The sequence below is a fragment of the Haliaeetus albicilla genome, chromosome 1 (assembly GCF_947461875.1).
Source record: "Haliaeetus albicilla chromosome 1, bHalAlb1.1, whole genome shotgun sequence".
Lineage (NCBI taxonomy): Eukaryota > Metazoa > Chordata > Aves > Accipitriformes > Accipitridae > Haliaeetus > Haliaeetus albicilla.
In genome coordinates this window covers 55281352-55296644 of record NC_091483.1, presented here as the reverse complement: position 1 = coordinate 55296644, position 15293 = coordinate 55281352, and the positions used below count along the sequence as shown (strand labels likewise).

At 46.8% G+C, this 15293-nt stretch overlaps 2 protein-coding genes across 2 annotated transcripts in view; one reads left to right on the top strand and one right to left on the bottom strand.

Annotated features, from left to right (window-relative positions):
- The first annotated feature begins 1252 nt into the window (after positions 1 to 1252).
- RASL11B (RAS like family 11 member B) lies at positions 1253 to 5192 on the top strand. Its single transcript, XM_069790301.1, has 4 exons — positions 1253 to 1441; positions 1538 to 1594; positions 2656 to 2732; positions 3578 to 5192. Exons 1-4 carry the CDS (start codon positions 1297 to 1299, stop codon positions 4043 to 4045), a joined length of 747 nt encoding a protein of 248 aa, XP_069646402.1. The 5' UTR covers positions 1253 to 1296; the 3' UTR covers positions 4046 to 5192.
- Positions 5193 to 6767: 1575 nt separating this feature from the next.
- SCFD2 (sec1 family domain containing 2) overlaps positions 6768 to 15293 on the bottom strand; it is a 207072-nt gene continuing 198546 nt past the window's right edge. The window contains exons 8-9 of the mRNA XM_069790287.1: positions 12525 to 12644; positions 6768 to 8459 (exon numbers count right to left, since the gene is read on the bottom strand). Of these exons, the coding sequence (XP_069646388.1) occupies positions 8367 to 8459; positions 12525 to 12644 (213 nt within the window). The 3' untranslated portion in view covers positions 6768 to 8366. The remainder of the gene's footprint in view (positions 8460 to 12524; positions 12645 to 15293) is intronic.

Genomic DNA, 15293 nt, shown 5'->3' with positions numbered 1-15293 from the left:
CGACTCTCTTTTAACACTTTCCCTGCTGTAGTTTTGAGCCGAACACTTTGGGTCTATTCCTTCTTTTTGCATAATTAGCATTCAGTGTTATCCAGTGGCCTTAACTATGAGGTCTGTCTTTCCTGAACACAGGAGAGTGATTATACCCTGCTCTGTTACCTCTCTTCTAGCAAGCTTTGTTTCATGCATGGGCAGGTTTTATTCCTCCATTTTGCTGCTCAAGCTCCCTGTGCTTGCGCTGGCTCAAGTGTTTTGAGTGCTTTACGTCGGCCACTCCCTGCTCCCAGGCTGGTTCAGTCCTCCGTTCCCACCCACCTCTCATTTCTATTTCTCCTTCCTTGCCATCATCTTCTGTTGCTTCTTTAACTGTTGTCATATCCTTGCTCTACTCGATTTCCTTTCCTATTTCTGCGCATTACAGCCGAGCTGAGGGGGCACAAACCTCTCCCAGCCTCGTCCCTTGGTTTCTGTTCTGTTCTCCACAGTTGCTGCACTTCGGATTTCAGTCCAGTTTAGGGAAGGGGAAAGGGAAGGGGGAAGGGGAAAAGGAAGGAGGAAGAGGAAAGGGAAAGGGGAAGGAGGAAGAGGAAAGGGAAAGGGGAAGGGGAAAGGGAAGGGGGAAGGGGAAAAGGAAGGAGGAAGAGGAAAGGGAAAGGGAAGGGGGAAGGCAAGAGGGAAGAAGGAAAGGGAAGGCTTGGCTTGGCTTCCCGGAGGTGGGTGGAGGTCTGGGACTGCAGCTGTGCACAGACCGACCCCTGCCCCGGGTGTGCGGGGGGAAGCAGGACTCGGGTACCCCCGGCAGGGTGAAAACCAGCCAGATGACCGAGACGTTACGCCGCGCTGGGTGCGTGTGAGTCTGCCCGGCGGGACTCTGAGACGTAGCCCCAGCGCTGCCATCCTCGGAACCGCTCGGTCGGCTGCCGCCGGTAAGCGCTGACACGCGGGGGGCGTGGGGGTCGCGGGCAGGCGCGCGCCTGCTTCCAGGCGCCTCCTCAGGCCCCAGAAACGCCTCACTTCTGGCAGCCTTCGCCGCCCTGCCCACGGCCGCCGGGGCCCCCTCCGCGCCTCACGGGGCCGCTTACGCCGCCCCCTCCACGCTTCCGCGCCGCCGCTCGCCTCTGCCCGGCGGCGGGGCGGGGCGGGGCGGGGCTCGGGGGCGGGGCGCGGCGGCGGCCGGGCCCGCGCTGAGTGGCCGCCGGCAGCGGCGGGCGGGGCTTGGGGCGGGGGCGGGGGCGAGAAAAGCGCCGGGGGAGCGGACGGCGGCGGCGGTGGCGGCGGGCGGGCGGCGGAGCGGCGATGCGCCTGACGCAGAGCATGTGCACCATCGCCGAGTGCGCGCCCGGCGGGGAGGGCTGCCCTCCCGCCGCCGCCGCCGCTGCCGCCGCCCGGCCCCGCCTCGTCAAGATCGCGGTGGTGGGGGGCAGCGGCGTGGGCAAGACAGGTGAGGGGGGGGGGCGCGGCGGCGGCGGCGGCGGGGCGGCGGGGGGCGGCGGCGGCGGAGCGCGGCTAACGGTTGCCTGTCTGTGCCTGCCCGCAGCGCTGGTGGTGCGGTTCCTCACCCGGCGGTTCATCGGCGACTACGAGAGGAACGCAGGTAGGCGAGCGGCGGCGCGGCTTTGTTCCCGCCGGGCTCGGAGATGGGGGCCTCCGCGGACGGGCGGGGGGGGCTGGCCGGCAGGTGAGAGCGGCGGGGGTGGGGGGAGCGGCGGCTTCGCCCCCGGGCGGGCGGTGCATGCGTGCGAGTCCTGGAGCTAAGCGTGCAAAACCCGGCGCCGAGCCAGTGTAAGCGAACGAAGGTGACCGCGGGGCCGCAGGCCGGTCTGCGCGGGTATTTTTACCGGCCCAGCCCAGCGAGAGGTTACGAGGCTGCAGCCCGCTTCGAAGTCGTTGCCGGTGCGGGTCCCGGTGCCCTCCGGTGCGTGGCAGCCCTCCGGCCGCGACCGCAGCTCCGCGAGCGCCGTGCTCTGCCGCCTCTCCCCGCTCTAGCAGGGCTGGCTCTGTGCGGTGCGAACCTGCCCCTTCGAAGATGTCTTTTAGCTAAAACAAGAAAGCGTTCTGTAAACCTCCTAGCGTATTATTCTTGGCAAGCTGAGTGCCAGCAGCTAAACGATCTAGACGGTGCCACCTCAACGGGGAAGTCGAAGAGGTGATGTTACGTACTTGCTTGAGCGTAGTACGGTGGGATCCCTAAAATGACGTGAGCGTAAAATGTACAGTAGTCTGTTGAGGAGCTGACTTGGGAAAAGCCAAACAAATGGAAAAAACAACAAATCGTACAGGTCAGCCAGCAGAGCGCTTCACCAAAGTGTGGAAATACTAAATGACCAGCAAACTGTTCTTCTATAACAAAAGCTGGTTATTTTGCACACTTGCCTCTATCATCTAAGCTAAGACAGTCTTTAAGAAGTGATTAAGTTCCAAGTTGCACGTTATTAAATGCCAAGCTTCAAAACAAGCCAATGCCAGATTAAATCCCAGGCTTCTAGTACTGGCATAAATTTATGGGTTGTTACACGCAAAAAACCTGTAACACTGGTCCCTCACTTCATAAACAGCGATACAACTTTTCTTGCGCAACTAATGGGCAGCAGAAGCGATGTTTGTCTGTGCGTAGAGTGGTGGCTGTACTTGTGAACCTGTTGGTGTTCTTGTCAGGTAATCTCTACAGCAGGCACATCCAGATAGATGGAGAGATGTTGGCTATTCAAGTGCAAGATACTCCAGGAGTTCAGGTGAGCTAGGTGCAGCCATGCAGTTCACCAAAGCAGCTCTGAATCTGCATGTGCGTGAGTCCCTCTGCGTGCAGCGTCTTGTTACGGTCCGTTTCAAAGTTTGGTGTTCTGTGTGGGAAAGGTGGTAACTTGTATTATAACCAGCGAAGCCAGATGTGTTGCATGCCTGTAGTATGCTGGTAGTAAAAGAAAACAATTCACTGTTTTGGTGGATCATTTGTATGCTGGAGGCTCATTACTTTTGAGTGGCTGAATTACTTAAGTGTCTTGTTCCTATATATTGGGAACATTAGACACAAACCCAGAAACAATTCTGTGCAAATAAGGTACGTGTGAAAGAAAATGTCGTGACCGCTGCCCAACAAGCTTTGTAAATGTGTATGATAGAAAGTGAAGTCTGCTGTATTGTGCCTGTGCTCGTTAGTGTGTCAGATGTTAAAGTTTTGAATGTATAGACCTGAGTAATGCTGGATTGTTGCCTTTTGAGCTGGGCAACACTCCAGGTCTAAATGCTTCCAGCTCATATCTTTGCTTCCCCAGACTTACTGTCTAGCCAGTTAATTTCCCATTCTGTGGAACTACAAAGTCTTTCTCTGCATGCAGAACTACTCAGGTCAATTTTCCATTTGAGTATAGCAAACTCCAGTGTTAAATTCCAGCTTTTTGCAGCTGAAGCAACATATGCATTTATTCACCACGCTCAGATTAAGTTTGTACTTAAAATGTGAAATGCAAATATATGTCCGAAGCTGTAAAATGCTGTTTGGCTTTACAGACTCTTAAAGACAGGTTCCTTTAATATTTTATGACTTCAGCTATCTAATTTGAGACCATTCATTTTTCAGATCCGTGAACACAGTCTGCATTGTAATGAGCAGTTGAACAGATGCATTCGCTGGGCAGATGCCCTGGTGATTGTCTTCTCCATCACAGACTATAAGAGCTATGAACTACTCAGTCACCTTTACCATCATGTTCGACAGCTGCATCCAGGAAACACAGTCCCTGTTGTCATTGTCGCAAACAAAGCTGATCTCTTGCATATCAAAGAGGTGGAGCCTCAGCATGGACTTCAGCTGGCCAACATGCTGGGCTGTACTTTCTACGAAGTATCTGTCAGTGAAAACTACAATGACATCTTCAATGCCTTCCATCTCCTCTGTAAAGAAGTCAGTAAACAGCAAATAACCAGCACCCCTGAGAGAAGGAGAACCTCTCTTATTCCACGACCAAAATCGCCCAACATGCAGGACCTGAAGAGAAGGTTTAAGCAAGCCTTGTCTGCCAAAGTGAGGACTGTCACTTCTGTTTGATAGCAGAGCCATTGGTCTTCCCAACGTTTAGCCTGAGATTGAAACCTGAGGTGTTTAACACTGGCATATCTAGAGTTTGAGGCATTGTGAAAGAAGGATGGCTCGGGTAGCCTTTTGCATGGCTGTAGAAGTTTCTAAGCATTTGCTTAAAAAAGGAACAGTGGCAGACTGGAAAAGGGAAAAAAAAAAACCAAACTCTTGAAATAGATCGAGGATGTGACTTGCAGAACAAGTATTTTCATTTGGAAAAGGAACTCTTCAGTAAATGAAACAAGCTTTCGGTTTGCCTTTTCTCCAGTTGGACAGATTTGGCTTTCATTTGTGCAGAAACAACCTGTTAGCTGTAACTCAACTTGTACTTGAGCAGGGAAACACCCTGAACTGCAGTTTACTGTTCAGAAGTAACCACTTGAGTCATGTTTTCACATGGGTGAAGGACAGCATGACATATCTGTTTAATTTTATTGCACAGTAGAAATGTTTATTTCCCATGTATTTCAAAACAAATAGCAAACATGAAGTTGCTCTGTAAAAATAAGTGTAAAATAAGTGGACACAACTGGGTATCAAGAGTGTAAACAATGGTCCTTTATTTTTTTACTAGCTATGTTATTGTTGACAATTTGACCAGACTCTTTGTATGCAAAACTATTGTCTGCAGGGTGTAAACATATCCAGTTACAAATAACTTGTGGGTTTTTTTACTGTCTGAAAAAAATACTGCCCAGACTAAATGATCCAGTATGGAGATTTTGAGGACCAAGTGTGGAGTTGGATTGATAGTCCATTAGAGCTGCCAGTGTAAGACACTTCTCTCCGTGTGCGAAAGGCACAGAAGGAATGTGGCTGTGATTCAGCTTGGTGTGAAGCACAGCTGGCTCTAGGCAATGAAGCTGGTGGCTTGTTCTGAGCTGAGCCAGTCCCTCTTCATCCTTAAACACATGGCAGATTTATATATATATAATTTTTTTTTTTTACATTGAGCCAATGGAGTTCACAGGCTAAAGGCCTTATACACATGCACTTTAAAAAGCCAGTTGTGCTTTTGTTTAAACTGTAACTTATTTATTTTGTGTACAGTTACTCCTCATAGGGAGTGGACTTTTCATTCTTACTGCCTGGTTCAACATTAAATTTTTGAATTGCATGTTTTCTTGTGTGTTCTTCATGGGTGAGAAACAATGGGTAATAACCAGTGAAATGTTGAGGCAAAGTAATGGTTTTCTCAAGGTAGTTAACATACTTTGCAGAAACAGTCAGAAGGCCTTTCCTGCCTATACTGTTGCTTTATTAGCATAAACCCCAGGGGGGAGCTCGCACAACTGCTTTACAACTTCCTTTTAAGAAACTCTTTTAGGAGAGGAATTGAATAAGGCAGAGACCTTTCAAATTAAAATGGGATCCTTCATTTCCCCTTGTCAAAAAAAACCCTCCCAGTGAGAAAGGAATGGTGTGAAGTAGGTCAAAATGTGGAAGAACACTGACTCTTCTATGTAAGTGGCTGCCGCTGTCTTAAAAAAAAGAGAGAGAGCTTTATGTATTGAGCTATATCTCAATGAACTTAATCAAATTACAAATCTTCAACTATATTCATGTTTAAAGTAGCTTTACTGGGAAACTTCCTGAGAAAGATGTTTGTGCTGGGACTAGGGTGACTGTGGCACAGGCTCACCTGGTTAGCACACAGCTGTAAAACCTGGTGCAGGGAAACCCTGACAAGGTCCTGCTGATGATAATCTTTTTGACCATGAGCTACTATCATCATGTGACTTAGGACTAGACTTGTGAATAAAACTGAGCTTGCCCTTCCAGTCTGAGCTTATTACCAAATACTGCTCAGCTTATTAATATAGTAGTAAACCCATTTGCCAAGGGTGGCTTTGTGTTTTGTCCTTCTCTTACCTTTTGAGTATCGTTTAGTGTCACACACAGCGGGCTTAGACACTCCGTGCTAAGTGGTCCTGCACCTGCCCAAGCAAAATCTCTTGTTCTGTTCCTGCTCACATGCAACTAGCAACAGACCTCTCATTCCCCGGCCTCTTCCCTGAGCACAGGCTATGTGTAGCTACTACAGCTACTTCCTACAAATAAGGAGCTAACTATTACACTAGGGCCACTAGGAAGATTCCACTCCAGTCTTGGCCTAAAAGAAGAGCAGGATTTTGTGACCATCTTCTTTCATCTCTTCAGCTACTGAGTATGAGATGGTGGCTGAGTCCCAGCATCCATTGCCACAGCAGTGGCCACACTGGCTGAAAAGATTCCTCCAAAGTGTGAGCTGGAAAACTAGTCTCTGCCTCAGTCAGAGCTACTTGATCCACAGGAAAAGCAAGAGCACCAGTGTCTGCTTAGACACCCCCCCCCTTCTCACTATCCTATACAGAATGTCCTTAGGTGGCCAAGTCAGAGACCTGAGAGCATCTGATGAAGGAGAGGCGAGGGAGAGAAGACCACAACTGCCAGCCTCCATCATCTCAGGAAAGCAGCAGCATCTCAAGAGGTGCGAGTGCCTGAACTTGCTGGCCGGCAATGGCCAATGGATGTAGGAGAGCCTTTCTGCTACTAGCAGGGTGTGGAAACCCCTCTAAGGACACCTCCGAAGACAGAAGGTCTAGGTTCTTAGGGGCAATCAAATAATGCAAAAGAAAAATGGGTCACAGGAATATGCAGTCCTGGCATGTGTAGCCCTGCGTACTAGGAAAGAAGGAGAAGATGTATGAGGTTCGGCATTGTAAGAGCATTGCTTTATTGATTATAGAATTTACAAAACATCCATATTCTAAGATTAAACAGTACAGAAGGACAGAGAAGAAACCAAGAGACTGGCTATTTGCTTTACAGTTGCTCTGTTCAAACTGTTTCTTGAGCTTTTAAAATTGCAATCTCATAATACTTCTCATTTTTTATAGCACAAAGTTCCATTCTATAGTCATTCTTATAAACCTCTTTTCCATAGAGGCAACATTGTCCATGCTTTATAATGGGTCTGTTGTTTCCTTCTAGCCACTCAAAAGTGAATTTAAATCAAAATGCACCCTTCGCTGAAGACCATTGTAAACATTTAAGAGAACTTAAGCTAGCTAGTGAACAAAGGTTAAAAAGCTACTTCCCATTTAATCTATTCCTTTGGCATAATAAAGAATGCTATGATAGAGTGAATGTCACTTATAATTTCACATTCTCATCTCGGTTTAAGCTGTAGTCTTAGCATCCCTTGGATGAAGCAAGAGGATGCAGCTTTAGAGCTCCACCATTTTATGTTCCAGTTCGGAAGTCTTGGTGCTATATGCAATCACAATCTCTATTGGCTGCTGCTTTTTCATCACAGATTGTATCAAAGTTTTTTAAGGAAAATTTGATAGTGGGTCTTTCGTGATCATAAATTAAAAATAAAAGCTGTTCTCTAATCATGCTGTTCAGAAACCTAGCTTGAGAAAGAATCTGTCACTGTGGCCTCCTGAAAATGGGATCATGCTTTTTTTTTTTTTTTTCCTCTTTTTCTTTTTTAAATGCATGTGAGGGGAGGATTCTTCCAGGGTTATCATCAATTCATCACAGCCCATATGTCCTCCCGCGTAAACCTACAGAGAATTGTGCCATCAGAAACAGTCTCTTCTCCTGGGACTGTAGGTGGAGAAACTAGAGCAGGAAACGGGAAGCCAAAAGAGAAGCAGCCACGTAACCCAGCCCTTGAGTCTGGCTCTCTGCTTCTCTGCCTCTACCAGTCCCACTGGGAGAGCATCACCGGACTGGGAGCTGCTCTGCCAGCTAAATCAGGGCTGTGCTCCGTCACCTCTCTGGGATGAGGGACAAAGTAAGAGCAGAGGCGGTTAATGCTGTATAAGGCACACGTGTTTTGCAAGGTAACATGACAGAGAGGGTGGATTTTGCTAGCCTTTCACTCCCTCAGCAGCATTTCCCACCATAAGGAACCCCAGCGAAAACATCAGGGAAAAACATACTGCTTGGAGAGTGCAAATTCAGCATCACCTGGTCCTCAGGGGCTCCTTTTCTAGGAATTATGACAAGCAATCATCCTTGCCACACAGAGCGGGGCTGGGGTGGTTCAGCATGGCACGGTGTTACCGTTAAGGAGGGGGGAGTTGTCGCTGGACAACTGGACCATTTTGAAGAGCTGCCTGTGAGCTGCACGTGTTCCCTTGCAGCCAGATACCCAGCTGCTTCGCTCCGTTTCAGCTGGAGCCATAACCGCAGCAGGAGACGTGCAACTTTTTGGAAGGCTATTGGGAAGAGCGACAGACCAGGGATTTGATGTTTCCAGCTGAGGGACTCACTCATCTTCTCCACAGATCCTGCCCTGTCAGATATCGGTGTCAGGCTGGAGACGGTCTGTGGCAAACAACAACTCAATAGCACTACGTGGTGTCAGGAGTGCGGAGGAGAGCACAATTACCTGAAAGAAGGGGGACAAGAAACAACAAGTCAAAATGAGGGGATTAAGACTGATCGCAGTACTAATGAGCCGTGGATACGAACTGTTTGCTTCACGCCGCACTAGACAGGCTGTGTGTTTCTGGTGTTTGCTGACAGGGCAGTACAACTTGCCCAGTGAAACTGTCTGCTCACTAATAACTGTAGTTAAATCACTTTAAGGAGCATAATGACTGGTAGCATTGTACTCTTAATGAATGTGTGCTTTGACTCATTTCTACCCACATCTTACCCGGTGATTTGTTGTGACTGCCATTGTGTTTACTGTGAGGCACCAGCTGATGAAGCAGGGGTTTCCTCTCCTATAGCACAGTTTTGAGTGACGGCTCTTTCCTCTCAGTTGAAGGTAAGGTGAGCACCACAGAAGTGCTGCCGGCCTGCTGTGGGGAGCCACAGACCCTGTTCAAAACCATCTCTTCAGACCAGGCACAGGCTGTTCTGCACATCAGGACCAAGGCTCAACCTCGAGCTCCCTTGGGATGCTAATGCTTTTGTTTGTTCAAATTTTAAATCCAAGACGGGACTGAGGACTGAAACGGTCGCTCACTACAACCATCATACACATGCTGCTCGATGCAGGTATCTGTTTTTCTTAAGTGAAAACCAGTATGCAGGTGCCTACCATGAAGGCTTCTCTGCAGGGCAAAGCTATCAGCAAGGAGCGAGGGCGTATGCTCTTGCTGTGTGGAGCTAACCCACGGTCGAAGCCGTGGGACGCTGCTCTTACAAAGCCCCAAGTTCAGCAGTGTCCATAGGGTCAGGCCTGCAGGCAGGGACGGGGGGGCAGATTTGTCTCATTAGCCCACTTGAAAATGAATTTGCTTCTTCAGTGCAAATCTGAGGAGAGGAAGCACGAGCATCAACAACAGAGTATGTCTGTGTGTCTGTTTCCTGCAGTAGCTATCAAACCACTTGTGCTCTTCATCACATGGCTTGAATGTGTGGTAGTGCTGCATTTCAACTTTTTTTGTTGTTTTTTCTTTCATCTTTTCACTTCAAATAATGAAAGGAATCTGGAGTTAAGTTACTACAGATCCCTTCTGTACCGATGATAGTCTCCCCCTCACTTCTCCCCTTCCCTTGTCCTCCCACACAATCTGTGGCAAACTGACACCGATTATCTCTTCTCCTTCCTATGGATGAAAAACTCCTTCATTTGCAGATGCCAAAGGCTGACACTGCCTTACTTATGTTACATGAGAATCAGACTATAGCACAGTATGTGCTCATTTTGTTATCACGCAGCTTAATTCTGAAAAACACGAGGGGACACGTTACCAAAGTTTTTTGGGTGTACAAGCCAAACATCAACAATAGCCACTGCCAGATAAAAGCAATTTCTTCTTGGAGTCCCACCACTGAACCCTAAGGGGATTCATGCAACTAATAGCAAGCCCAGAGAGAAAAGCGAGAGCTGCAATTTCAATGTCTGAGAAAGAATGTGGCAAAATACAGTGGGACTTCCCTCCTTTCCCCCCAATAGCTCTGAGGGCTCATTGCGGGGGATAAATGTGAATATTCCTTCATTTTTACAGAGAAGGGGGGAATTGCCCAGATAAGTCATGTCCATCTCTTCTCCAGGCAGGTCCCTTCAGGACAGTGTATCTCCTTTGCAGACCTTCTTCTTGTTCGGTACAGCATGCCTGGTTTTGATGCTTCACCTGAAGGGCTACCCCTCCCGATGGCAGCCGAGGAGCCAGGAGCTCCGGGCCCGACCCACTGCGCTGCAATGGGCAGTTCCCCCTCAGCAGAGGGCAGGGAAGGATGCAGGTAACATCTGACGGTGCATCTGGAGGGGTTTATCTGTCTGTACGCCTCAGCCACAACCACACAGATGGTTGTGCGTGTTAGGAGGGTGAAACATCCACTCACGCTCTTTCCCCTTTTTTTACTCTCCTGATTAAAGTGGAAAAAAAGGTAATTTCTTCCTTTGAAAGTAGGATAGTTCTCACTAGGTTAGGGGAGCTATTCACCGCCATCCAAAAACAAATGATGCGTAGGAAACGCTGTATTCCTTTGTGCTCCTCCATGAGAAATAAATTTGTCATTCATATTCAGATGCAGAGCAGTTCTGTGGATGGAAACATGTGTCTCCTACTCCACATTTAAATGTCATTTGCCTCAACTCCAAACAACTGTTGAAGTAATCAGTGCGTTCTGTCAGTTTTTCTGTTACTTTCCTCAATTCTTTATTTTTGCACCCACACATCTCTCCATTTCTCCAAGAGCCAATAATTAGTATAAATGTCAGTGCTTTGTTTGACTGGAAGGAACTTGGGAGGCCAGTGTTCCCCTGATGCCCGAGCCTGATTGCCTGAACACCACAAAAAAGCTCTGTTAAATGCTGGCTCGAGTTAGACAAATGCCTGGCTTTTTGAAAAGAGAATAATCCCAAACAGGTGGCACATATTCCCAGCTATAGTGCAGAAATCCAGGTAAATCCAACAAACACATAAACTTTTTTTATAAGAGAGACTTACACAACTGCTTCCTTTCTTCTTTCTCTTCCTCCTCCCACCTCTCCCCCCTACTCCTTTCACCTCTAACACACCACATTTGGACAAAGGGCAAGATGCAGTAAAAGCTTAAAATTCTTTAGGAATCTGCCTCAGAGGGTGACCTGCCACTGGGGTTAAGCCAAAGCAAAGCAAGACCAGATCCCACGTCACTACTGTCAAGCCTCAAGTCCCTCTAGAAAGCCAGTCAAAAGTCTCCCTGCATAGTTCTCAACCAGTTCATGTGTTAACCCTCTGCTTATCTTTCAGGGTGTGTTAATACATTTCGGGTGTGGATTATACTTGTCCATCAGTGTGTCACAACTCAATCCCCCTTCAAGATGGGAAAGAATTTTATTTGCTTTTTTGAGGAGATTAGCAATAGGCTAATTGGGGAGAACTGTGTTATCAGATCAAAAAAAAAAATCACTAAAAATGGCAGTCTGTCTTACAAAATACTGCTTGAGACTGCCTTGCAAAGACAACTAAAACGTGGAAAACACATGTCAAACCCAGGGGCTGCTCAGCCTTTGGCTGGCTCCATTTTGCTAACGATTTCTCACTAATCAAAACTGCATTCCATAGGAATCGAAAACAAGATGTTTACAAGCCACCCTGGAAACTAGACTTATGTTTACAATGCAGCTGGTTGCACAGCACTTCTTTGCAGTTTTTAGATTACCCTGTAGTTCTGCACTACTCAGCAGATACCTGATTGCTCTTGTACACGCTCCTCCACACAGTTAACAATGATTTTTAACATCTCAGACACCACCACAGCCCATCCATCCTCCTCCTCCTCTCCCTCCCCACTCCATTCAGATGACAGCTGCTGTAGCCAAGTTCTGCTGCCAGAGAGTGGATGAGGCAAAGACCAGCTGCATGGACGCTATTGAAGCTTCACTGTGGGAGCCATCCTCCTTCCAGGAGTCCAACAGCACATCCAAGGGCTGCAGAGACTTGGGGCTTTCTCCAAATCACCTGCTTCAGGCTACATAAGGCATCTAGCAGTCAGGTATCTATCAGAGATACCTGGCCTGGACTGGAAACCAGTACAGCTGTATCAGGGCTAATTTATCTTGCTCCTCAGCAATGCCAATTGACTTGTTTCCAGGATCACCACTGGTATGTCACTAGATGGTACCCAGACCCTTGGCAGGCTCTTTCTGAGCATCCCTGCACTATGTTCTGTAGATGCAGTGCCAGGGAGCCTGAATGTTTCTGTTTATGAAGAATATGAAGAAACAAATCTTTTTGACATGATGAAAGCTCCTTCAGAATAACGCCAGTCTGTTCTGAAGTCTCTAACCTGAGTTTGAACTTCTATTGCTGACTCTAACATGTAAAAAACAGACCCTTGGTGCCTGAACACTTGCTGCCTACATATGTTTCACAGCAAAATCCTAACACCATTCCTGTCCATGTGGCTGTGGCTTTGTGTAGGCTTGGTACCAGTGCTATAGGGAACATTTTCTGATGAATTTTCTTAGTCTTTGTTCAGATAGGAACTGTACATTTAGAGCTGTTTTTACCTGGGTACCAGGTTTGCGTGTTGCTACCAGATCCTTCACCATTTTGACCTCGGAGACTGTCACTCCACCAACCATAAAGATGATCAGAAAAGGATGATCACCAGGGTGAGGGCGATTCACCTGTAAAATGAAGGAAAGCATTATTTGTAGTTGCTCAGTCCAGCTCCAAACCTACGGACTAGCAGTGATCGGCTCCCTGAGCTGCTGGAGGAAGACTAATGAGGAAGCTCATAAAGAAATATTCATGGAATGCTGGTTTCTGTAGTAGCTGAGAGGGAAATCAATGGGGATGATGCCCAGTTAAAACTAATGAACGGTTTCCAGGGAAATGGAGTCTTCATGGCTTCAACTGAAACCTGGGGGAGTTTCTCATGAGACCTAAGGGCTTCTCCCTCCATTCCTTTTTCATTACTTTCCTCTCCTTCCCAGAATGGGAGGAGAGTACTTGGGTGGATGCACAGTTTGGATACACGTATGCATGAGGCTTTAAGGAATGAGGGGTAAATTAGTACCCAGTAGAAGCAAGGAGTCCAGCCTAAACATGCTAGAATCCCTGCTGGAGGTCAGCAATGGAAAGAATTGTAAGTAATGTGTTTTCACCAGTCCAGTGAATAATCCTTTACAATTCATCCAATGAAAATAATTCAGGTCCATTATAGTATAAAATCAGTTTCTAGCTTGTTTCACTTCAGAGTTTTCAATACTTCTGTGACTGGGTTGTAACTAATATAGAGAAACTTTAGCTCAAACAAAATACTTGTTTCATTTTTCCCCAATTATCATTAAAATGGCACAAATATTCCACTTCAGTTAAGACTTTATAAACTTGCATTTTAATTTTAAACGTGAAGGTAATGCTTTACATCAGTTTCCTCTTAACCACTTCTAGAAGTTTGATTACTTTGCTCTTTCCTAGCGAACTCTTTCTTTCGTGATAAAACACGGTCCCCAGATGACGCCTTGCTCCAGTCTTTGGGAGTGATGTCAGTGGAGCCCGTGCAATTGCTCTTGTCACACCACCTTTGAGTATGAAACACGCCAAATGTTTGGCTCTGAAAAGTGACAGTGAGAACAGTTTAATTTGCTCCTTTTTAGACTCTCCGCCCCCTCTTCTTCCACAAGCGTAGGTTTATGACAGCATTCACTCGACAGAATGAAAGTGGTCATCAACCCGTGTTTGGGCAGAGGGCAGTTCCCTTCCCTTCACCACCACGGCAGCTATCTTTGATCCCTGTGGCTCCAGCTCCTGAGGGTACAGGTCTTCTGCTCTTCCTTGTTGCGGCTGCCCTACATTTAGTCTTTGGGCAGTTTTTCATCCTGCAGCTCTGTCAGGCTTTCTGACTGGCAACTGTCAGAAGAGACTCTTCCCTTTGAAGGGAAGCCGTGCTCTCTCTCCAGGCTAGCTGGCCTTTGATTACACAGGGCTCCCTGTTCAGTGCTGCTCCCCAGGCAGGAGGCTCTTTGACTCCCCGGGAGTTTGAAGCCAGTACAAAAAGCCTTAGTTAGATGTATTAGTGAGCTGAGTATTTGTGTACTGGATGTTTATTCTCTTAATCGCCCCCACTTTGCTAGCCATCTTCATTGAACTGATGGCACAGATAGCATATATGCTACCATGCAGCAGGGTGTCCTGCAATTCTGGTCCGGTATTGAGCAATTTTCCATTTACGCCAACAGATCAATTAAATGGGTACAGCAGAGCTTACAAAGACTTTCTTTATGCGCTTTCCCACATCAGGCTACTCGCTTCTCACTATCTGCATATAACATGGTGTCGACCTCGAATGAAAAAAAAGTCCATTCCTGTTACAAACACCATGAGGAGTTTAAGTGAGACCTAAATATTTACTTACAAAGCAGGTCAGATAGAGCTATTACTTGCTAAGATATTAGAGTTTTTCATGCCATAATTGCCGTAAGCAGTGACACAAGGTTAAAGAAATAACTGCTCGCAAAGATGGTGAAGATAAAAGCTGACAAAACGCTCCGCTATGGCACTTCAAGGTAATACAGGAATTACCGTTTTACTCCCTTTCATGGATCTTTGCTCTTCTTAACCCTGTCGCCAGAGCAAACAGTTCCACTCCATCTCACGAAGCTTCTGAATGACCCAAGATATATGCAAAGAGCTCGAACTTCAGAAGCTTGCTATTGAATAAAGCCACTCTTTCCTAATATCTTTCCTAGTGACAATAAACGCATCATAAACACGCACGCATAACTTCGGACACACTGAAAGGACACCCAATATAAGAGCGTTAATCGGAAAACACAAGCTTTCATGGCAATACTAAAGAGAAAATGTCTTGACAAATCATTTCCTTCAGTCAAAATAAACCTAGACCCAAACACATGGTGCCTATATAAAACTTATTATTTTTCAGAAGACTAAAGTTCAAACCACAAATTCCAGAAATGCATATTAAAAATACTATTAGGCATGCAAACTCTAAATTAAATTAAAATTGTAATGAAAAGGGTCTTGGAATCTCTAATTTTGTTATGCTATGCACAAGTGTTTTGAAGGAGGACAATACTTTGGGTACAAAATATTTGGCTGTATTAAGAATGCAAGTTTCTGCCAAGATTTTTTTGTTTGATAATACAACCACCCAAGGCTCTCTCTTTTGAAGGAACTGGCTGCATGTAGCTAAACACAGCTCATTTCTGTGATACAGAAGAAGAACTGAAGTGCACTGCAACAAAAGCAATGTGTATCTTCTGGGATCCTTCTAAAGTTCAGTTGTTCTGGGACATTTCTGAGGCCTC